This window comes from Pempheris klunzingeri, chromosome 22 (genome assembly GCF_042242105.1).
Source record: "Pempheris klunzingeri isolate RE-2024b chromosome 22, fPemKlu1.hap1, whole genome shotgun sequence".
Classification (NCBI taxonomy): domain Eukaryota; kingdom Metazoa; phylum Chordata; class Actinopteri; order Acropomatiformes; family Pempheridae; genus Pempheris; species Pempheris klunzingeri.
The window spans coordinates 12,274,980-12,299,169 of NC_092033.1; the positions used below are offsets into that span (position 1 = coordinate 12,274,980).

General features: G+C 43.3%; 1 protein-coding gene across 1 annotated transcript in view; it reads left to right on the forward strand.

Annotated features, from left to right (window-relative positions):
- Positions 1-17,758: 17,758 nt before the first annotated feature.
- ppfia2 (PTPRF interacting protein alpha 2) overlaps positions 17,759-24,190 on the forward strand; it is a 136,392-nt gene continuing 129,960 nt past the window's right edge. The window contains exon 1 of the mRNA XM_070853448.1: positions 17,759-18,007. Within this exon, the coding sequence (XP_070709549.1) occupies positions 17,759-18,007 (249 nt within the window). The remainder of the gene's footprint in view (positions 18,008-24,190) is intronic.

Genomic DNA, 24,190 nt, shown 5'->3' on the forward strand with positions numbered 1-24,190 from the left:
ATAATTTCCATGCCGTCCGACTGGGTGGGTTATCTCTTTGGCTCATAAATTAGACAAAGTAGATCTTAAAAAAAGAAAAGTAATCATATGCTGGGATGAGAGGGTGCTGACGTGGCCTGGAGGGCGTGCTGCAAAGTTTTGGAAAGTTTCATTTTGGCAGCTAAATGTGCTAAAGGTGTCAACTAAGAAAATGTTTATCTGTCTTCTTTTCCCTTTTCACATTCTTCACTCAGATACTATGCTTTTTTCTCTCTTCCGCCCTGTACCATCCACTTATTGGCTCCCTCACTACTGCTTTTGGTGCAGTAAACCTGCCATTTGGTGGCCCTCAGAGCCAGTGAATGACTGTTGAACACTTAACAAACAACTCTAGCTCCCAGAGCTGAATCAGGCAGGTTGTACACACAACTAAACTTTTTGGCATAGACGACCGAAGGAAGCCAATTGCAGGCTTAGAATTAAAAAAAATCCCATTCATCTGTATAATAAGGAAGGAAGTTGATGTAGGCACTGTGACGCCACCTAGTGGTTTGTGGACTGCCATTTTAAAGCCTCTGGTTTACCGTTTTTGCCATCGCCATCTTGGTTATGAAACCAGAAGTGACGAAGACCCTGTCTCTGATTGGTTAGGTTTAGACATGCTAAACTAAGATAGTGAAAATGATAAACAGTACAACTGCTAAACCTCAGCGCATTAGTCACTGTGATATTAGCATGCTTAACTCAGAAGCTGTGTTAGCTGTGCCGAAGTACAACTTATTTATAGGACTTTAATGAGGTCATTGATCAATAATAGTGGCTCATCCACTGCTTCACCCGATGAGGTGATTTTATTATGATCCTACCAGCTCACACTTAATGCTCACACTGTGTTTTGGAGCAAAAACTCAACACTTCCCCGTCTCAAACTTCAACACACACATTTGTTGTGTGGAGTGAAATCTCTCAGTGCTGAGGTCGAGAGGGGTGGAGCGTTAACGGAGAGGTGGAGGTAAATAAAGAAATACACAGAGTCACTGATAGAGAAAGATTACCTTTGTAAGGGCCCAGTCAGCCGAAGTAAAACGTGTGAGATCTATCAACGGGCCATCCGAGGCATGGCTTTAGCTGACTCAGGCTGCCAGCTCCGTGTCTGAGTTAGTTTCTGTCACTCCCTCTTATTTTCTTCCTCTCTGTGAAGTGTGTGGGACTCCAACAATACGCCCATCCAGCCTGTCTTCTCTTTATTCAAACAGCTTAGCGACAGACATTATTCTATATTGTCCCCGCCACCAAGAGTGTTTGTCATAAAAGATAAAAGGCCGCTCATGTGGGTAGTAAATGTGAACGTGGCCATAACTTTGCTCCCTCCCATTTACATTAACTGTGAATGCTAACGAGATGAATCACATCACCTATCAAGGAATGGGAGCATATGGTGGTATTGTAATAATTGTTATGGTATGAGTTGTTACACAGGACAGAGCGCAGGTCAAGTCGTAATGCTGCATGAATCATCAGCAGCTGTGAGGTGTCATTTGAGCTCATGTGTGAGGGACATAAAGTTTTAAGAGAAAAGTGCCATATTTTTAAATATATTTAAATATTTTCTATATAGAGAGAATAAGGGACTTAAAGGGGTATTCTACCAATTTTTACATGTCTAAGTTGTATAACAGTATGATGTCCTCTGTGGATCTAGGTGAGCTTTTTTTAATGTTGAGAAAATGGAATCATTTGAGTAAACTCAGTTTGGGTTTCTCTCTCGTTTTTTTTGTGTTTATAATATTTCTCCTGCATTTCAACAGGGGGAATGGGTTTAAAAGATGAGCATTTACCAGGGAGCGAGGATTTAATAAAAGATGCTATCTAGGCGCATTATGGGAATTTTAAGATCCAGGGCTTTCGGTGCTTGACCCACAGAATAAAAGTCAAGGTGTTTCTGCCTCCCTCGCATTGATTTTTTTTTTTCTTCTTTTTTTTCTTTCATATGTCTACATACAGACTCTCTACTGATTTAAAGTTACTCTCCTACAACACTGATGCACTCACGATGGACAGTTTTTAAAAAGATAAAATCTATCAAAAAAAAAAACAATGCAGCAAAGCCAGAGATCTTTTCTGTCTCTTCTTTTTCCATTTCAACACCCAGCTCCTACATTACCCACAATGCAGCCCCAGCCAAGCTGACTCAAGTGTCACTTGAGACAATTCTTTTTTTTTTTTTTCACATATGAGCAGTAGAGCTCCTGAAGACCTGTAAACAGACTTTGATGTGTAAACTGTGACTGAACATGTGGGGGAAAAAAAGGCTCCAAATTCTATTACTTAAAGAAGCATTGCAAATCAGCACACGTTCCACGGATAACCTGAGAGACAGCTGGTGTTCGGACCAGACTCTTTATTCATATAAACTGTTAGTTTATTAATCAATAAATTCATTTACCAAAAATGTATTGGCAGTGTATACTGATTTCTTATTTGGTTAGTTTAAGGATAGAATAAGAAGTTTAAGAAGAATAAGAAGAGGAGAGAAAAGAGGAGATGTGTGTTAAAGTGCAATAACGCTGCCGTCTCAGGGGGTGGGCCCGACAGATAAAAAAACACACACGAGTCCAGACACCTGTAATCCCTCTCAGTTCTGTCTCTCTAATGCATCTCACACCCCGGCCCGAGCTCATCTCTTTTATCGGTGTATCAAGCAGCAAGAGGTTGGCGGCCTGCTTCATTTATGATTCCATCCAGGCCTTAAAAACAGCAGTTCAAGAAAGTCACAAAGATAGCACGCGTCTGGCTGCTCTGTCTTTGTACCAGCTGTGGCCGGTGTGTGTATTTTTGGTGGGGGTAAATCACGGGAAGCTTTTTCTGTTTTTTATTCTCCTCTACAGGACGGAGGGGAATGCAGGCTGCGACTCCCAAATAGGGAAGCCTGCCAAAAACATGTTAACAGATGTGGAAAATGTCAGCCTTGATAATACACATTTTCTTTGATCTTCTGTGAAACAACCTGGAGAGGCAGGGCGTCCTGCCAGGCAGCACTCCACCGACTCTCCCACGAGCTCGTGAGAGCATTTTCTCAGCTGTCACATCATATGGACGGCTGTTTACATTAACATTTATTCATTAATATTAACCGGTGCACAAAGTCCCTCAATCATCCCGGGCAAACATTTGCATCAGCATTTCTGTAGCCTGGTGAGTGTGTGTGTCTTTTTAATTGGCCGTGAGGAGCTCAACTGCTTAGCCTTTGAGATCATTGAGATTTTGATGTGAGATTTGCATGCACTAACCCCCGCGCATGAAAAGAGGGCCATTTGCATGACGAAAGGGGGGGAGGGTGACTCGCTTAATGACATTCACACATTTGGCGTGTCAAGCTATGAGGAGGAGGATTAGATCTGAGCAGCGTCACAGGTCTCTTTTTCTTTTTATAGATCTCTTTTTATAGCTTCCTCTTGATTCCTTTATCTCTTTGATCATTGCCTTTTAACTGGCACCCAATTTAGCATCATTTCCACCGGCAGTCAAAAGATCCATTGAACAAATCCCAGGTTTAAGCTTTGCTTTTGCAACTGTCTCTGAGACAAACCAGTCGATATATGTGACTTTACAACTTCAAGGATATGAGTGGGTTTTCATCACCTGGCTGCTTTACAACAATTCATATGCAAAGGCTCATGCAGACTCCTCCAGGGAAATTAATATGGAATGATAGGAGTGATGTGAAGTTGTAATAGCAACGCAGGCACCCAGTAGGTCAATATAGTGGGTGGGATGGTATAGGAGCTGTCACCTGCATTATAAACAGGAAAATAGCAATGAGGTGATCGTGGTTGTAATTGCAGGTTATCATCAGGGGTGTTTATCCATGAATAATCTTTCTGTAAAACAAACCAGACCCTCTTTTAAATACACACACACGCTAGAATTCATCATTATTCACTATTGAATCCCGAAGAATAAAAATTTCCCGCTGCCTTAAGCATCAAAGTCTGTGTGTATCAGTTCTCTACCCGCTGTCTTCATGCAGGCTTTATCACCCGCAAGCGAGTATTTTTTCACTTGAGAGGAGATCCAGCACTCCACTTCGCCACTTAGCGCCGCGTTTGTTTTGGTAATTTATCAGACAAGAGGGAAAGAACAAGGGGAAGCAAGCTGGGGCTGCAACACAGAGAAGAGGCGTCTGAAAGCTTTCTCCCAGGTGGGATTCAGTCCCAGCTAAAGAGAAGAATGAGACGGGGAAACACCAAACCAGTGCATAATGTACGCTAATTAAATATCCTGGCCAATGACAGGCAGGAAGAAGATAAATCCAACAGAATGGATGTTTTTTTTCCCCAGAACCCAGGGGTAGTACCTAGACATTTGCAACACACCCTCCCCTCTGGGCTGCAGTGCAGCACACACATACACATATACACACACACACACACACACACACACACACAAAGCATGCAGGATTCAGCACCATGGACAGTGACATCAATCGCTGGTCAGTTTACAGGCAACAATTTGTCACACGCCCACACAGCTGCCGCTACTGAGAAAGATGGAGGACAGAGGTGTTGGCTAGAGGGACAGGGACCTGTTAAACCACGTCATTATCTTGCTTCAATGAAAGCAGCATTTGTAATGTGATGAAAATGACGTGTAAACCTAAAATGTGAGCGAGTGACACTGACACTAATGTTGATAACTTGATTAGAGGAGGGAATTTTATTTGGTTATTTTTCATTTCACTTCTCTCATGCATCTGTATTTGGTGATTTATGTATTTATTTGACATGATTGCTGTCAGATTTTCATTCCTTACTTTTGTCATTTTGTTTTGTTTTTTAATTTTCACAACGAGAAAATGTTCATGCCTCCTTGGATGTATCATTTGATTGTATCGGTGACACTCGTTGGAATAAAGGAGTATTGAGAGAATGCAATAGAAGAAAGCAGTGAGTTCAAAAGTTGATTTTAAAAAAAGAGACGTCTGAAAGGTTAAAAAGTGACCATCTGCGAGCGTCTTCAAATTGTTTGTTTTCTCCAGCCAAAACTCCAAAACCCAACATAAAAACAGCAAATTGATGTAAATAATCTATTTATTTGACTGATGATGTGATGAATTGACTGATTTTACAATGAGCTCAAATGTATTTTACTTGATAAAATCAATGCAGCAACAAGACTTGATGACACCACATCCAGTTATTTGTTAAATTTGTGTATTTCCACACTTCTTTTTGCAGACGTGCTTAGAGGGATCACTTGTTTTGTGTCACTCACTCATTTTAAGTTTAAGGTCATTTTTGCTTTATCAAACCTGATGAAGAAATCAGAATTGAGCAACTTAAACTGCGAGTGTAACCTGACTCACTTTTACACCTGTCCCACTTCTGTGGGCAAGTTTGTGCTTTTTGTCTCACTTGTAGTCGATTAAATCTGTTTTTTGTTTTTTTATATCTTAAATGCACCAATGTTGAAATAAGAATCCAATTACTTCATCTCTTATTAATAATCTCCAACTTCCTGGAGACACATAGAGAAAAGAGGCTGCTCTAAAACATTTATACTTCCCTGTGAAAAAAGAACACCTAAATAACATCCGGCAGGAAATTAATTCTTAAAGACAAGACTGAGCACAGACTCTATTTAGAAAATAAACTGATGGAATGATTCATTTATTCACTGATTAGGAGAAATATTGTGTCTTTTACTGACAATATGGTTTACTTAAGGCTGTTTTTTTTTTTCTCTTTGAGGGAAAATAGCCACAGGTGCTAGATGTCCACCGCAAAGTGACAACTCATTGTTGCTGGCACAGCTGTTACTATGAGCAACATTTCTTTATGAAATTGTGAATTTGAATGAATATATTAGCATTTCATTCATTCATTGGGAGTGCCCCACTGGGCTGGTGCCTATCAGGGCATCGTCCTATAGGTGCGGGCAGCCCCAGTGGTCCTTAAGGCGGAGAAGAGGAAGAGAAAATGCCATCACTGTTAAAGTCGATGAATAAATGAATGAATAGATAAATAAATAGGGAGGCAGCATACTCAGTTATCACCCTCAGCTACAGCAGATGGCCAAATGTATGTGGACACCAAGACATCACATTATGTGACAAACATCCTGTTTCAAAATAAAGGGAATGAATCTACAGCTGTGAGAGCTTCCACTCTTCTTGTTTCTGGGTTTTTCCACAAGATTTTGGAGATCTGGCTGCAGGGATTTGGCCTGTCAGGCTCTTCCGCGTCAAAAATGGGGAAAAGAAAACACACACTTTGCAGCTTCTCTGTAATCATTGTGTGTCCTGACATTAAGAGCCCTGCCAAGAGGCCTAACCCATGGAAATCACCACTAAACTATATGGACAGGGGCATCCATCATAAGCTACATACTGTATATATGTCTCTTGAACAAAATCCTATTTAGAGTCAGTGATCAGATCACATTCTGCTTGGGGATCTTGATGTAAAAATGTTTAAGGGGCCCTGCAACAGACTTTAGACCCATCCATCAAAAACCACATTTGAATCCGACAGGTGAGCACAGGGATTCCTCCCATCTCCAAAGTATCTCCATAATAAATAGGAGACCAAACACAACTGTCAGACGCTTTGGACAATCCCAATTCCAACACTTGGAACCTGGCAGAGACCATCTGTGTGACAGGAGAAGGTGAGCAGAGCTGCTAGTGGCGGCTACTTTACTGACTGTGGGAAAAAAAATACATCTCCTACTGAATGGAAAAGCGTGACCTTGTTGGTCTATAGACAGGAAATAAGTTCACAATTACTACAAACGCTGTCAGGATTGAAAACCATTTTATTTTGATGTTTTGCATCAACAAATCATCAGGAAATATTTTAGTATAAATCTATATTCTGACTTTTTGGATGGATCAAGAAAATAATCATCATTATTATTATTATTACTATTATTATCATTATTATTACTATTATTATCATTATTATTATCATTATTATTATTATTATCTACACACACACAGCCAGAGGGGAGAGAGAATTGCACAGCTGCAACTTTAAGACTCTACACGCCTCCCCTCCGTCAGCTCCAACAATGGTCTTTTCCAGCTCCGCTTATCACAGCAGAATTTGTAACATGCCATAATTTCCTAACCGGTGTGTGTGCAGCCCCGGAAACCAAATGACATTACCCGACGCGGCTAATTTGGCGATTATTCCTGCGCTTTTGGTTTTTGACAATGCCAGCTGCGGGGACCAGCCGCACCTTCACGATCGGATCCTCGGCGTCGCCGCTTGTTTGCACTGAAGAAGCCTCCTAGGATTGTCCGCTTGATGGTCTAGCTTGCAGAGACTGCAGTTGTCATTGATCCGCTGCCAGAGCCTCCGCTGATAGTAAAGGAATAAATAGTGAGTATGTGCACACTGTTGCCGCCGGTATTGCAGTGACCTACATTGCCCTGATTCCTGCAAGGCTCAAGGTGATTTTCTGCGGTGCCCTCTTCACATCCTCAACTCTGGACTGATGGCTGGTATCGGTTGGAGCAGGAGGCTCCTGGTGTGGATGGATCCACGGTGTATATGACCTATACATTTCGTGTGTGTGGTTGACATTGTGAGGATCTGCAGGAGAGAGAGAGGGAGAGAAATTTTTTTTTTTTTTTTTTTTTTTTTTTATGGCCGGCTGTCACAGTGGAGAGACAGAGGAGAGAGTTAAAGGGGGGCGGGATGCAGACTGAGAGGCTGGCATGATGTAATGCACTTGAGACAATAGCCAAGGATTCTCCCCAATTATCATTTCAGAGGATGAGGAGGAGATATTACAGCGGTGGATAGACGCGATCAGCGCCGCAGTCAGGCCGCCTTGGTGTGTGTATGTATGTATGTGTGTGTGTGTGCTTATGTGTGTTAGTGTGTGTGTGTGTGTGTGTGTGTGTGTGTGTGGTTAATAACAGTAAAAAGAGGAGCTGTCACAGGAGGAACAGCTGCCCCTCCTATAAACAATATCATTACCGGCTATTATAGATATGCAAGGCGGGAGAGGGCATGACCACCCTCTCTGTCTCTCTGTCATCCATCCATATCATATCATACCTCTGCTTCACACACACACCACAACATACTCTTTTCATGTTGTGGCTGAATGAATGAATGAATGAATGAATGAAAAGTCTCCCATGCAGGTGCTTCATTCGGACTAGAAGATTCGTGGCTGCAGGCTGAGCTGCGCTTGCAGATTGATGTTAACATTTGCAACCACGAAAATAAAGGAGCGTTACAATATTTTGCATGGATCACACCTTTGCTGAAGTTGTGGCGTGCACTGTTTCCGAGTGTGACACGGACGCATGATGCAGAAGCGGGATGCTTAATTTGAAGGTTTTGCATGAAAGAGTGTGACTTTCCAACGATGCACCTCCACCACGCAAGCACATTCCACCGTCTAATGTGTCTGGTGTGCAGACAGAGCTTTCATTATCTTTTAAGTGTCATGCAGAGGGGTGGCTACCTGTGGCAGACGCCTTCACGCCAGTAAAATGATGGTTTAAGGGTTATCCTTTACGGCCAAGGTTTGACTGTTGCCAGACCCTCGTTAATAAGGAAGGTAAAATCCAGTTGAAACGCTGACGGTGGTAGCAGGCGGCACGGTTCAAATCAGTTATAACCTGAGCTTTATTGCTTCTTTTTGTTCACCTCGATCTGTGCTCTTATTCAATCTGTATCGATTGATGGTTTGCATGACCTTGCTGCAGGGGATTGTGGGCGATGTTAAAGGCTACACGCTGTCCTTTCATGCTTTCATGTGCATGCAGACTTGTTTCCAGTTGAACACACTGCCAGCGACCACACACACACACATACACACACACACACAGATGCTCACACACAGGTAGAGGTAAAGCGCACTCAGACAAATGGAGACACACGGATGCACACACACACACACACACACACACACACACACACACACACACACACACACACACACACACACACACACACACACACACACACACACTTGATGCACAGCCTCCTCTCCCTTTCCCGCCCTCCCTAATGGCAGCAGGCTGGGTGTAACTCTACACCTAGACCATCCTCTTCATCCCATCTCTGTCTCATTCACTTTTTACCGCTCCGCGTGTCGGCCCTCACAGGAGGATGTGAGTCACAGCAGGACACAAGAAAACAATATTTTATGGCGGAATTTATAGATAAAGACGCTATTCATAGGCTAACTTTTCAACTCCTCTCCATTTATGTTCTTCTGTATGGATCCTTTATGCAGTGATTTGGACTAATAATTATAATATAACAATATTCAAGGCAACAAAGCAACAGTTGTTGGTATGGCTGAAATAGCCCATTAGAATAAGTAGAAATAATAACTGTTCGAACACACCAACAACAAATACAGCCAATTAGAATTAGAACTCCTTTATTTGGGAAAAGAAGAATCGTGCTTTTTCCTTTCTCGCCTCTATTAGAGTGATTATATATATATTTTCTTCCTCATCTGATTTATAGACATCGCGTCTAGGATTGTTATTCTATTATTCTATTCTATTATTCTTTCCCTGATCCCTTACCAGGTCTCAGTTTTTACATATGTGCTCATAGTCACGAGTAATGAAACACCTAATGAAGGTCATTGCACCAAAGCGTCCCTATAGATTTTTTTTTTTCTTCAGTTTAATCCCTCCCACTAATTATCCTACACAACTGTCAGTATTCTGGAGTCGTAATAGTACTTCACAGTGAGACACATTATTCATTTACCAACTTTTGTTTTCCAAGAGCTGTCTGCACATTGCAGGAATACAGGGAATACTGAGCCAAATTTACTCTTGCAGCAACAACACAGAGCAACATTAGCGTTTTATTCTGAGACGACACTTTGTGAATGTCGGCGCAATATTCACTCTCCTCTGTAGCTCTGTTTGTTGTCTCTACAAACTCCTGAGGGAAATATCTAGCTCTTTAGCTGCTAAATGTTCCAGCATGTTCACCTACTATTAGCTCCCTTTGTCTGCCTGTGGTTTGATGCTGAGCAAGTAGTGTACAGTGGATTCATCAGAGCTGACGAATGCTCAGCCCTGATCCTGCTCCTGCTACAGACAACACTGATGGGAGCAGCGCGAGTGAACTAAAACAGCTGGCTAAAAGATGCTAAAACGCCGCGTAGAGCTGAGAGGAGCTTCACGACCGGGTGATGACTCTGTGTGGGCTCATCAATATGAGGGGCACCTTTCACATTACGCATTGTCATTCGACCTGTTTTTCAAGTAAAAAATATGGACTGGTCCAGCTTTAAAGCACGGCCTTTGATAAATCTGCCATTGTGGAAATGCAAGAATTTGAATGAAGAAGTTGTTGCGTTTCAAATTCATCTCAACATCCCAAAATGTGATAGATTCCTTGAGGACATGACGTACGTGTCGCTGCCTTTAACCTGTCACATAACATTGTGAATATCGTGGCGTGCCACAGTGTTTTTCTCAATATATTTCTTGTCTGTTTTTTGTTTTTTTTAAATTATTCTTCCAGTAAGAATCTTTCGCTGCTGCAGTGATTGTGATTTTCAGCATCAATATTACTCTTCATCGTGCTTGACTGTTGCGTCACCCCAGAATGTCACAGTACTGCTGGTCCCAGATCAGCCCGGTGCAGCCTTGCAGCGTTGGAGATGAGCTAATGCTTTTCCTCCATCCACTCGGTGGACTCCCACTTGAGTGCTATTGTATGCTCCTGTGGCTGTGATTAAATTGAATGGACTTGAATTGTTGTTTTCTTGGCAGGCTGTCTCTTGGTTGTCAGAAGTCTCTCCGGTGCAGGGAGCCATATGAATGGGATTTCTCAGCACTATGAGTGTGCCGTGCAATCTGGCCCGCTCCATTCACAAAAATGCTGCGTCACTCTTTTCCCACCTGTCGGCCCGATATGGATGCCAAAGTGGGAAAGAGCGGCGCACAACAGTTTTTCCATTACCCTTTGTGCTCATCAGTGCAGTCTGTAGATGCACTTTGCGCTCAGCAGCATGCCAAGGAATCAAACACAGACATTATTTAAAAGTGGAATTTCACAGTAGTCAGCTCCCCTGGTGACCGCAAAGCAACGTGTGTAATCAGCCCAGAGCTTCTGCTTGTGATGCAAGCGAAGTGCATTATCAACAAAACAATTTGGTCACTCTTATTCATCTGGCGAGGAACTGAGCCTGAATGGACCTAATAAGGTGTTACAAATGTTTGAAAAGTTGAACTCGTATTTTATAAAAGATTATCTCCTTAACTTGGGCGTACTTAGCTTTTTGTTTGACGCATTTCCAAATGACCATCTCCTTGCTTAATGAGTTAAAGAGTACTTGGTGATAGCAGAGCTTTAAACACACTATTAAATAATGCTGGTTTTATTTTAGTGTCTCCAAAGTCAGCTCAGCAAGCATACAGTTAGTGCAGCTTATCTCCAAAGAGACAGAGTGTCGCGTTCGGCCCTCTGCTTGTTCTGCACACGCTCGCTTTCCACATGTCTTTTGATGTTTCCCAGGTGGTGGATAGTGCTGAATTTGCCTCATATGGCCATATATTGGTCAGGAACATACTGCTGTTTTGTGTGCTGCTCCTTATCTGCTCACACAATTGTTCCCATTAATGAGATTAACTGAAGGCATTCAGGAAATTAGCTGCAGCTTGCTGATTTGTTCTTGCCAGGAATGAAGTGGTTCTACATAAGTGGCAAAAATGTACATCTGTCCCGTATAGATAGTTCACTGCCTGCTTCAGTTTTACTCAGGGAAGCGTTCAAGCACCAGGGATTTGTTGTTAATTTTGCCATCTTTCCCCTGCTTTTTTGCTAGTTTTCAAGTACAGATGATCATCTTACAGATATTACTTCATTTGCAGATGCTGCCCTGACTTTAATAATGTACATTTCGACAGCAGTGAAGAAGAAATGATCTGAGGAGAACATCAAAAACACTATTGCCAGACAAGAACAAATTCTACACAACTACATCTTTTTTTTTTTTTTCATCCAGTGCCAACATTTTAAAATTCTCTCTCCCTTCTTCAGTATATGTGCATGGCAACTGCAGTATAATAAGTTAGTGGTTATGGCTGATAGACTATAGTTGAGGTGGGGTAAAGGCTCGTCTACACAGGAGGTCTCGCATGCCTCTGCTGCTTTGATCAATAAAACTGTTACATATGTTGCAAACACGGTGATGGTTAATAAAAAGGCGAACATTGATTGTAGGTCTGTGATCAGCTCTGACCTCCTGCATGAGTTAGTCAGATTTGCTACACTCCCATCCACCACCCAGATATCCACACCCTTTCATCCGCCTTGCTACACATAACCCAGGTCACACTACTTCCTGTGTTCACGCTGAACACTGGCATTAAATTGTGAGGTGCTGCATTGTTTAATATAGATGCAATTCCTTGTGATACAGTTGATCACTTTGGACTTCGTAGTAGTCCGAGTTAAGGAGTAAGGGTGGCTGTGACTGTATCTTCCACTAATTGGAAGATCGGCGGTTCGATTCCTCTGGTCTGCATGTAGAAGCATCCGTGGGTACGATACTGAAGCCCAGATTTCTCCCAAACCTGAGCTTCGGCATGTGACTGTGTGTGAATGCAATGAGTGTATGAAGGGTATGTGAATGTAGAGTCCTTTGTTCAAAAACAACAGAAAGCTCCTATACAAGTACGGACCATTTGGTAAAGAACCTTAACTGTTAGTACAGGTTTGGCCGTGATTTCATCATTTTTAGCTTGTAAAGCTTCTGCATACATGTTGATTGTGAGCTCAGCAATTTCCTGCTGCCAGCCTGACTTCAGTCTGGAGCTAGGTGTCTGAGCTTGCAGGAGGCCGCTGGGCCGGAAAAAAAAGAAGGGCTTTGGATTTGTTGCACTGATTGGGAAGTAAACCTCACTCCTACCCCCCTGAATAATTCATTGATTGGCATATGGCATGGAGAGGAAAGCCCAGTGATCGCTGTCTGTCTGTCTGTCTGTGTGCATTTCTCACTGCGTCTTTGGCCCACAATGTGTTCGATTGAGTGTGTTGCCGTTCCTCCCTCCTGTGATTGCTGCATAATCTTTAGACTCACATTTAACATGTGTAACCAGCCGCACTATATTCAGCCACTTAAGCTTCATCTTGTTCATTCAACATTTGCTGTCTATTGCTACAAACACCAATTTCTCTCCACAAGTATCGTTCTGCCAGATAAAATCTTACATATTCATTATGACATGCATTAATGTTAAGCCAAAGTCTGACAAGCAAGTGGAATTTGAGGGCAGGTTTCCTGGTCTACATTATCATAATGTGCCATGATATTGAATTACAGAGGAAATGTGCGCAGAGCGATAGAGCCATCCTGTTTCAAGCTCTATGAATATCTGTGGACCAAACAGGTATTGTAATGGGGGTCAAATTTGCTGCTCAGTTGTGAGAAAGTAGCAGCATCACGGCTTGGAAGCCCAATCTAGGCAACATCTGCATCCCAGCTGACAAGTAAAGCTCTCAGACCACAATCTACACACTCCCCACTGTGGGTGATTAGTGTTTATCTATCAAGAAGATCACACTAGCTCTTACCTGTCATCACCGCCTTCACACTAAAGAGAAACTAACGACTCGGTGCTCACTGACAGGATGCAGCAAATATCGAGCAGCAGTCGAGCAGAATTTCCCCACAAAAGAGTACATTTTGGGGAAAGCAGTGGGTGTTTATCATCGAATTTTGCTTCAAGGCTTTGCAGACAAGATAGCTTTCTCTGTCCTTTAACCAAATCTGAAGTTTAACTAGAGAGGGAGGCCTGATGCCTTTCTGGATGGCACAATTAAGCGGATAAATATTTCAAGGAGTGATATGGTTTGCTTTCAGTTTTCACAAAAGGCTGACTGACACGTCTAAGGGCGCAGACAGAAGCAGATCAGTCAGCGTGTTTTCCCACCATATCTATTGATTTTTCATAGACAGTAGAGATGATTTAAGGGGCAGTCACGCTGAGATCAAAGCATAAGGTGCAGGAACAGGACAAAAGGGGATTGTATGGGCCATGACGCAGAAAAACATCACCAATGCGCTTTGCTTTCCGCACAGCTTAAATGAGAAATAAAACACCATTAAAAAAAGAAAACTGTGTCTGGCATTTCAGGGCTTGTTTGTTGGTGCATTATGGAGACCACAGCGGAGCGGGATCACTGAGATCTGAGTGATTGATGTTAAAGATCACAAGAAAAGGTCAGGTGCTGGAATCAACCCCTCAGAATGTGGAAACAAGCGCTGCCATTTTGCATTTCGTAGCTGCCATTTTGCATTTCATTGAACAGGTAGATATGAATTCCTGCACTAACAGTGTCAGAAAAGTTTCTGCTACAACAGATAAATGTAGCAGGTTTCAAAACCGTAGCAAATCACTATCTAAAGTAGACAAGTGAGCTTCATGGAAAGTGGGAACAGCAAAAAAGTGGATTAGAATAGACAGAAAACAACATCACACATAAACTTTTCATAGTAGCGGATTACCTAAAGGGGGATTTTTCTTTTAACCTGATTGTCACAAGCAACACAAACATCTGCAATCAGCATCAACGCTTTTTGTCTAAAATTTGTTTCGATATCTATGCCGTACGATGCCATACGATATCTGTATTCGTATGGATTTGCATGCTTCCACCCTGTGCACAACTAACGTGGATTGAGCCAGAGTCAGGAATATATCACTACCTTCCACTTAAAATGCACCACCGATGTCCCAGTCTGTCCTCCGGCTCGGCTGGCGTGCTCTCTAAGTGAAGGCTGCCATGTGCAGCGTGTCCAGCCAAGCAGCATGCAAGCTCGGTCTCTCAGGTCTAAACGGCAGCGAATGGTAGCTGAATGGTGAACTGGTGGGAATCTGGCTGGGTGCCTGGAGAAGATATGGGAGACCCCATCTAACTGCCAGGACATGCTGGGAGACAGACCTGCCATTATAACCCACCCAGAGGGGACCGAGTCTGGCCAATGGGATATTGAAATCTCACTGAGTGAACCTGGCCCGAGTCGACACACTATGAGTTACTACATAGCGCTATATATGATGCTAGTTTTGTAACATGGAGGTAAAGCCTGTTATTCATAAATTGAATACAGAAACATTTATGCTTATTTAAGTTAGATGAGAAGATTTGCATCAAGGTGGGTCAAAGATTAGCAATTAGCCTAGCTTAGCTTGTGGAGGAAGCAAAGGGAAAAGGTTACCCCAGCTTTGTGTCTTTTGCTAACTTCAAATCTGTTATATTTACACCTTATATCTCGTATTTTACGTGTGGAAATGGGAAAAGGAGACACTGTGGTTTAATGAGTGGTTAGTTTGTCAGTCACTATACCAAACAGCAGGGTCCACTGACTGAGAGCGCTGAAGTGCTCCTGAAGATGCTAGCTTCACACCTTTTTGCAACTCTAAACAAAACCCTTTATATTCTCAGATGTATAAGTAAGTGGCTCATAAATATTAATGATGGTTAAGAAATTTAGTGTTGTTGGAAGGTGTATTTTTTTATTTTGAGGGGGGCTAAATGTTCCCCCTGCCTTTAGCCTCCGTGCTAAGCTAGGCTAAACATGTCTAGGCACCTCTTTCCACTCAGCTCACTGGACTAAACCAATATCAACACACCGTAAGAAAGCAAAGAATCTTTTTTTTTTTTCTCCAAGTTTCCTTTTAATGGAGTATCTCAATGTTATCCCTGATGCTTTACGTTTACCTCGTCTGTTCAAAACTTTATGACCGATGCAGCTCAGCTTAGCTTCCCTCATGGTGACTCTGACGTTTGATGATGCAAACCTGGTTTCGGCCCATGAACTACCACCCATCGGTGAGGACGACTCCCGAGGCTGTGTGAAGTCCCTCGGGGGAAGCTGGAATATGGCTTCACATATCCACTATAGCATAGATATGGTGTATTATGCAACTGGATCTGGACTGGCCCATTAAACAGCACAAGCGTGAAATCTAGGGCAGAACGCCCAGCCTCCCAAGACGTCTCTGCAGCTTTGAAACGCCGGGATGACGCTGAGCCGAGCTCCAACTGTGTCAGGCCCAGACATATACACACAGCCATACAAATAGTAATAGTGGTTATTCACACATGTAGTAGAGAAAGTGACGTGAGCACACATTTGTTATGCTTTAAATGGAATGATCTTCACCTATAGCACTGATGTATTCCTAATTCGTAGTTTGAATGTGAATTGTAAAGACGTATATCACCTCAGACAGCAACAACAGCATTATTTGCTAGTTTTAATTTAGAAAACCACCATCAGATCAAGATCAGTGGTCCCAAACTTGGGGGTCAAGAAGATGATTAACAATACTGGATGATGGCTTAGTTAGAGAGCAAGTTTACCACTCCTTCTAAACTACCTGAGAAGTAAACATCACTCTTTGGTTTAACTACTCACAGCACAAAGATGTATGCAACCAGTGATGAGAGGTGGCTTGTTTAGAAATGATTACAAGCATATGTGGATTATGATACAGTTCCCGCCCCCTGATTCTGTTGATTTGCACTTGCTTTTTGGATTTCTCCCCTTAGAGTTGAAGCCCCACATTGCATGACATACTTCTCTAAAATCCTATCGATAAACTGAGGAGATAAAACTCAGTTCAAATGTGCCTTTCTTGCGGTATATTCACAGTGGATGTCTTTCAATATGACCTTTGGGCCTCTGTTATTGACTTGAATAATTCAGCTCTTTGAGTAGGCTATGCAACAAAAAATCCAAAGTTAATAACTTTCACGCATAGGCTCTGGCTTAGGAGCCCCCTGAGCCCTTGGGCCCCTGGGCCTGGGCTTGGGCCTGGTTGGCCCATTCAGTAATCCATCCATGTTCACGAGCCAAAAGATTTTGGAAAAAGTATTCTAGATCAAACTCAAAAGTAATCACAGACCAGTCGGTGATAAAGCCTGAATGATTTAATGTTGCCCGTCAGAAGTGGCCTCACTTTTAGCCTTGATGTTCATAAATTTGACCAACTTTTTTCAGCCTTTTTTCGGTAATGGAAAAGTGTGCTGCCTAACCGGCTTTATGATGGGATTTGTGCAGCCCCCTGAAGAGCAATATGTTGGTAAAGAAAACTGAAACCTAATTCCCACCTCAGATAATATGGAACAATACGCTTTACTGTTCGCGGGAGATTAATCCGGCTTTTATGTTGCTGTCATAGTTATAGGTACCTTTTGATAGCAAACCTAGAGAGAGTCCCCCTTCACACTCAATTCACTGTTTCAGCTTGTGAAGTGAACTGATACTTATCAATATTACCATCTATTACATAATGCTGCCTCTTGCTGTTGAATGTGTTTCAGATGGTTTCCTGTGTATACTTCGGGTTCAGTTAGTGGACTACTTTAGACTGAGGCTATCAAATGGAAGCTAATTTCCTCCTCTGAGGGGCCAACAGAGAAGCAGAGAAGAGGAGAAAAGAATATTAGATGTACAGATACACACAGGTTGCAAGTTATAGTACATGATGTTTGCAGCTGAAACACTTTAATCAGGATATACAGTTCATTGGCCCGTGGCAGGCAGCCCTAACTTGAGAGGAAATTCCATCAAAGTCAATCTAGCAATTGAGTTGTACTGTATGTCATATGTGATGATAAGCAGTCATACATAAGTCTAACTTGAAAGTCTTGACTTACTTGACTCGCTGCTACATCAGCACTACCACTTCACTGGTTAAACTGCAACACCGTCTTCGCATCAGTCTGTCTGATCTCTGGTCCCCCTCCTCCCCGACAGCGCCAAGATGATGTGCGAGGTGATGCCCACCATCAGCGAGGACACGGCGCTGAGCCAGCGCGGCTCTCAGAGCAGCGCCTCGGACCCGGACTCCCACTTTGAGCAGCTGATGGTCAACATGCTGGACGAGAGGGACCGCCTGCTGGACACGCTGAGGGAGACCCAGGAGAGCCTCGGCCTGGCCCAGCAGCATCTTCAGGACGTCATCTACGACCGTGACTCTCTGCAGCGCCAGCTCAGCTCCGCCCTGCCACAGGTAAGCCACAGCACTGTCGCCTATGATGCTTTTTAAGGATTATTTTTGTGGTATTTTTGGCCTTACTGACTGTTTGACAGTCTTTGACTAACTTTATCTGTGTGGATGTGATTGATTTTTACTTAAATGTTTGGTACATTTTGCCCACAAAGTACATCTGACTTTTGAACTCTTTGAATCTCCCACCACTTTTGTTTCTGTAGTGCCTTGTCACATGGTATGTGAATGTATTCAATTCAATTCAATTTATTTTGCATAGCCCAATATCACAACAGAGTGTCTCATAGTGCTTTACAAAGTTCACTGAAATAAACAAGTGTAAGCGAGCAAACAATCTAATAAAGAGTCCAGCACCTGCACACCTCATTTAAATTCCTCTAAACCCCTTTACTGGATGAACTGCAAGTTGCAATGAGAGCAATGTTAAATATATTCTTCCCCAGCAGTACCCGGCATCGAAACTTTGGGTAATTATCTTTTAATTTGCAGTACATCAGTGTGTTATGCTTAAATGAACATTGCACAAACATTGTGTCACACATGTCTTCCAGTGCCATTACTTTGAAAAATTTTCCAACTCACTGACTCCCGCTAACTCCAAATGAAATCACTGTGTCCAAATTAAATCATGCAAGAGAGTTTATGGTTAAAGAGAGTGTTAACATTTGGGAAGTGGGGTCTAATTACCCAAATGTTTTCTAGTTGGACAAATCGTGTAGTAGTGTGTTTTTTAAGATATTGTTTTTGATACGGTTCTTGTAGTGGTGCTGCGGTGCTGTGTGTAACCCGGCTCAAACGTCTTCAATTGCATCATCATGTCTATGACACCCCCGAACAAAACCTGCTAAGTGATTGGTATTTACAGTCCTAGTCACAAGTCGCATTCAGTCATGTCATGTTTGTTGTATGACACTGCAGGCTCGTTTGCAGTCGAATCAATGAAACGCATTGGAAATTTGGTGTGCTCTGTTCGTTTTTTTTGTAGCAATAAGTGAAAAAAAGGCAAGCCTTGCGTAATAATTCCTACAGTTAAACGGAGATTAGCACTTTCTAAAAGTGTGTCAGTAATTCCAGTCACACACGCTCCCCACTCTTGTTTCCAGAAGACTCTGGAGGTTTGCTGGCGGAGAGAGGAGGACTTTGTTCGCAGGCGGTGCCCACAGATAGCACAGTAATCCGCATGGTTTCAGAGACACAGGCGAGGCACACACTGTGTCTGTATTAGCTTTGGTGTGATCTCACATTACAGCTTAAAAGGGGTTTGAGGTGTTAAAATGATACTTCCTGTTTTGAATTAATCCAGCCAGAAAACCATTTCAATATTTGCTTTTTTTCCTCTTGCCCCATGGCCTTTAGAATAATTTGAATTAACCTACTTACACCTCCTCATGACTTGTGGAACAGGTCGTTGGAAGTGTGCGTGTTGGGATGTTATAAATATGCCTTTACCAAAGACTGGCTTTGCTGTAGACTGTAGGTTTGAACTCTGGCTTATGTTTTCTCCAGCTCTCCCACCTCAGGGCTTTTATCCTCCTCAGAAGTTACCCGGTAGACATAATATATCACAAAATGGTGTTCATAGATTTTACATTCCGAATACAACAGAGCAAAAAAAAGGCACCAATCTCTTGCCCCATATTTGAATACATGTCATTCCCTATTCTTGTTAGAATAATAAATTTGAGCCCATCTTCCTTCCCTGTCCAAACATTCCCACTATTTCATTTCAAGAGAAAGCACCCAGGGCTGCCAAAGTGAAATAACATTTCCATTATCAGACAATTTCACTGATGTCCACCGGCAGTAAGGGCTCTGTGGTGGCACTGTGGTGATGTATTGGTTGTCATTGTGAAATGACAGAGCTGACATACCGTTCTGGTGCTTTTCCTGGCACTCGCCTTAAATTAGATGTCACTGCGGCGATTTGGGATCCTTCTAGCGAACTCCGAGCGCAAACGGTTCCATTAATTAATCAGGTGGCTTCTCATTGGCCTGCATGATATCAACATTACTCTAATGGCTCATGAAGAGGTTTGTTAGAGCTTAATAATTATACAGACCGATTTAGCAAAAGGGAAAGTGTTGTGTCTCTGTTTAATATGCGGCAGATAAGAGTCGGAGCTTCTGCCTTTTCGGACAATAAGGATGAACTTATTTCACAGAAGCAGTCGTCGCCTTTGTGGTGGTGTGCTATGGATGTGTCTGTTCTTGATTTGGCCGTAATGATTTTACCGCATCTGACACTTCTTTTAGAGCAGGACTCCTTAACGCAAATGTCATTTTGCAGTGATTTTAGGGGTCCAGCAGTGTGGAACAACGCTCAGATGATCATATATTGGGATTCTTAAAGAGGGCAACAGATAGCTTCCAGGTCTTTCTCCACTCTGTGTGTGATTGCAGAGGAGGTGGCGAATGAGAAAAGAAGCAGCAGAGCTTCTTTTATAAAGACAGAAGTGGCCTCATTTAGGCGATAGACAGCCTGTGAATGTGTCTTTGCTGATATCGCTCCTCTGTTCCTGAAGCCCGGAGCGCTGGCAGGATTAGGCGTTGGCCCACCACAAACTTCCCTCCCTCTCTGTCTTCTTCCCCCTCCTTTCCCTCCCTCCCTCCCTCTCTCTGTTTCTGCTGTCACTGCCTTTTCTGTTATGTTGCGCTTTGCCTTGTGTCTCCCTCTTCTCCTCCGTTTTTCTCCCCCTCTCTCCATCAGAGGTCACGGCTCCGCTACTCGTCATGACACTTTCGACTGATCGGAGTGACATTCGCCATCCCCGCTTGACGCTTCCAGGCAACCCCGCATCCCCCTTTACATGCATAACAATGCAACAGTGCTCCTGTCCCGTCCCTGAAATTCCTCCCCTCCTCGCCCACTGTCCCTCGTCTTCTCTCTCTACATTTCATCAGGCCGTCTTATTATAGAGCAGAAGAATGGCAGAGAGAACCATTAGCTGTACGTGGGTCAACTGCCCATTGCTGCATGACATGTTTTGTGGAAATTGACACTAAAATGTTTCCGACTTGAACAGTGTATATAAAGGAATATTTTGTGGGTTTGAAAAGTGTATTCCAGTGGCAATCAAGAGTCAAAAAAGTGTCAAAACAGAGCGAAACACCCATAGAAACTGAAATCATCCATGTATAATAAATACATTGCCTACTCGTAGTTCCGAAGTACCACAGGATGTGGTGTGTTTGGAGTATTTGGTGATTTCAAGTAACTTTTCAAGTCAACAGGTGGTGATAATACATTAGCCTTTTAAGTGGAATGCTCCTTTATGCACTGTTTTTGTTGCACAGGGTGAGCAATTTGTACTCTAACCATAAGCCTCTCTGGGAAATGAAGAGTACCACTGTCATCTGAAAGCCCGGTGTTTTTTTTTACGTGTCTTGCATTATTCTGGCTTGTTTCCTCTGCTGTGGTGAATCTCTGCTCGCCCCAGCACTCGATGGACTCAGTTCAGAGAAAGAGATAAGGAAAGACGCGCAGAGCGTGCACACAGCCCAGAGCCTGCAGCACGCCGCACATGTGACCCTCCTCCCATCCCCCAACGCCCCCTGTATCGTGACACAGGCAGGCAAGCTGGCAGACAGGCAGCGTTCTCCGGAGCACTCAGCTGTGCGTTACTGTACTCTAAGGGCCCTGAGGGGCTACGGGAGCCTTCTCCCCATGCTGTTTGTTTACTGTTGCCAAACATGGTCTCATGAAGGCTGCTGCTGCAGATGATGTTCTCAGCAGCAGCTTCCGCTCCTGCTGATCCTGGTTGCTGGCACCAGGCCGTAGTCTTCCACACACACGGATCTCAGTTTTAGTCATACAGAGGAGATGCTCTGGAAACGGAAATGATTTAATTTGCTTAAGCGAACTACGGGGAGCCAGAGTGCCACTTTACCTAGCAATGGTTAGCGAAAAAGAGCAAAGTCAGGTCAACATAGTGTATGACGGCACTGAGTTATGCTTTTCTTTCATTATGGCCATGGCATTTGGGATCCGGGCTGGTCAGCAGGTGTATTTAAGCTAGAAGGGAACACCAGACGCTCAGTTGACCTTTAGGTGTCATAAAGGGAAGAAAATCAGATGAAATGACAATTGTACAAGCTCTGCAAGGCGGTAAATGTGAGGTGGGTCACCATTTTTGTTTGCCAAATACGCAACAAAAAGGCCATAAAACTAGACTCGACCAGCCTGTGAAGAGAGCAGGTTTACACAACATCACAGTCCCTGCTCCGCGATTTACAGCTGTGTATCAGTCATACTTTTAAACTGTGTAATCTCCCTTTAACAGGGCTTAACTTTGATTTATGATTAAAAAGATTACATTTATCTTGTGAGAACTGAAATCGATCATACTAAACACTCACACATTTCTATCGTCTCCGTTTTCATTCAGATTTATGTTCAGAAACGTAATAACAAAGAATGTAGTGATAACCTTAAATCATAGGATGGTGTGTTGGTCACTGTGGAAGTGTAAATCTCACCTACTGGACTCTCGGGACAAAAAGCTCCCCAGACGTTGATCCGAATGCTTTCTCTGCCCCACCGGACGGTAATGAGATACTGGCCAATTGATCACTCACACACCAATGTTGTAATGAAAGCTAAGACAGCTCTAGATTACTGTACAGAGCAGCCCATTGATCTGTGGCTTGCTCATTCAGGACCGTCATACTGGCTTCAGTGGAAATTACAACAGTGACTTTCCTGTAAGGTCTTTTATCCAAACGAGTGATTGAGCTTGGCAGCATGCTTTGATTTCACACAGCAATTACAGTTTAATTTAAAGATGAGTAATTAGGGTGGTAGTGCATTTATCTGAACGGTAGGCGCTACGTACATGTCTGGTGTCTCGTCATTAGCACCCTGCTTTAAGTTGGTGATCCACCCCTCCACCCCTGGGCTTACTAATCATACATGACACAGCCATTCGTCAAAGAATGTGGCCACAGGAGCACGGCCATGTCCTCCCATCCCTCTTAAAGCTTCAGCCAATATCGCCAAACGAGTGTTGGTATTCATGGAATGTACCATTCTGTGGACCTCCACGGGGGTGAGTAGTGAACAAGGAGAGGGTGGCACGGCGGTGGGTATGAGGTGGGGGGGGGGCGGGAGATGGTGAAGCTCCCTGACAAGGGCCGAACGTGGAAACGAAGATGACTAAGCTTGTCGTGAAGAGGGAATGAGAGGTGAATCCTTCTCCTCTTTGCTTTCTGATGTTTTGTTTTTTTTGGTTTTTTTTTCCCTCTCACTGCTCCACTCCCTCCACCCCCTCCACCCCTTCCATGTCTCTCTGTTGCTTGTACAGGAGGCCCTCTGGGCTCCAGCAGTCAGCCAGTCAGCTGGTCTCCTCCGCCAGAGCAGCACATGATTTTCCATGATTACTGTTATTGTTTGTGCCCCAGTTCACGCCGCCTGCAGGCTAGATGTGTGGTTGATGCGTGGCCCGAAGAGAGGAGGACACTGCTGCAAAGACGAGCGAGAATGAGCTGCAAAGGAGTTTACCTTTCCTTAAGTTGGCAAGCTCATTAGCTGCAGAATACATGATAATATGTCATAAATGGCATGATTATGTCTGTAGACTTTGCGTGTGTGTTTGATAAAATAACACGGGTAGTGCACTTACCCATGTCTTGTGCATGGCTTTCTTTTGTCTGATAGACTCACAGGCTGATAGACAATGGTGCGTATTTTCCAGTTTTCCTGTCTCGCAAGCATTGATTTGAAAACTAAAACCTTTCTCGTTCTTTTCTGCTCGATTTACCCCCAAAGCCTTGTTTTTCCTCTCGTCCCTTAATTCCTTTTCTCCCTTTAATCTTCTCCTCATTGACAGAAGCAGGGAGCAGCCCTTGGCACACACAGTATACATCAAGTGTCTGTAATGGCTCTGACAGAGATGCTTGATCAATACCCTTGAAAGTTTAGGGTCTGATTAGGGACACAAATCTAGCCCTCCTCCGGATGAATCATCACTGGATGCTGCTTGACCGTTGTCTGACAGCGGGAAGGCAGGGGAAAACTAAAGAAGGGAGCGAGGCAGGGGTTCTGATCAGCCATGCCAAGGTGACAAGACAGTGCAGAAGGATCTCCTGCAGATGTAATTATCTCTCTAATGAACAGCACAGTAGGGCACCAGAGTGCTGTAAAGTCACAAAGTTGCAGGAACAGTAGATCAGCCTAACAAGGATAGA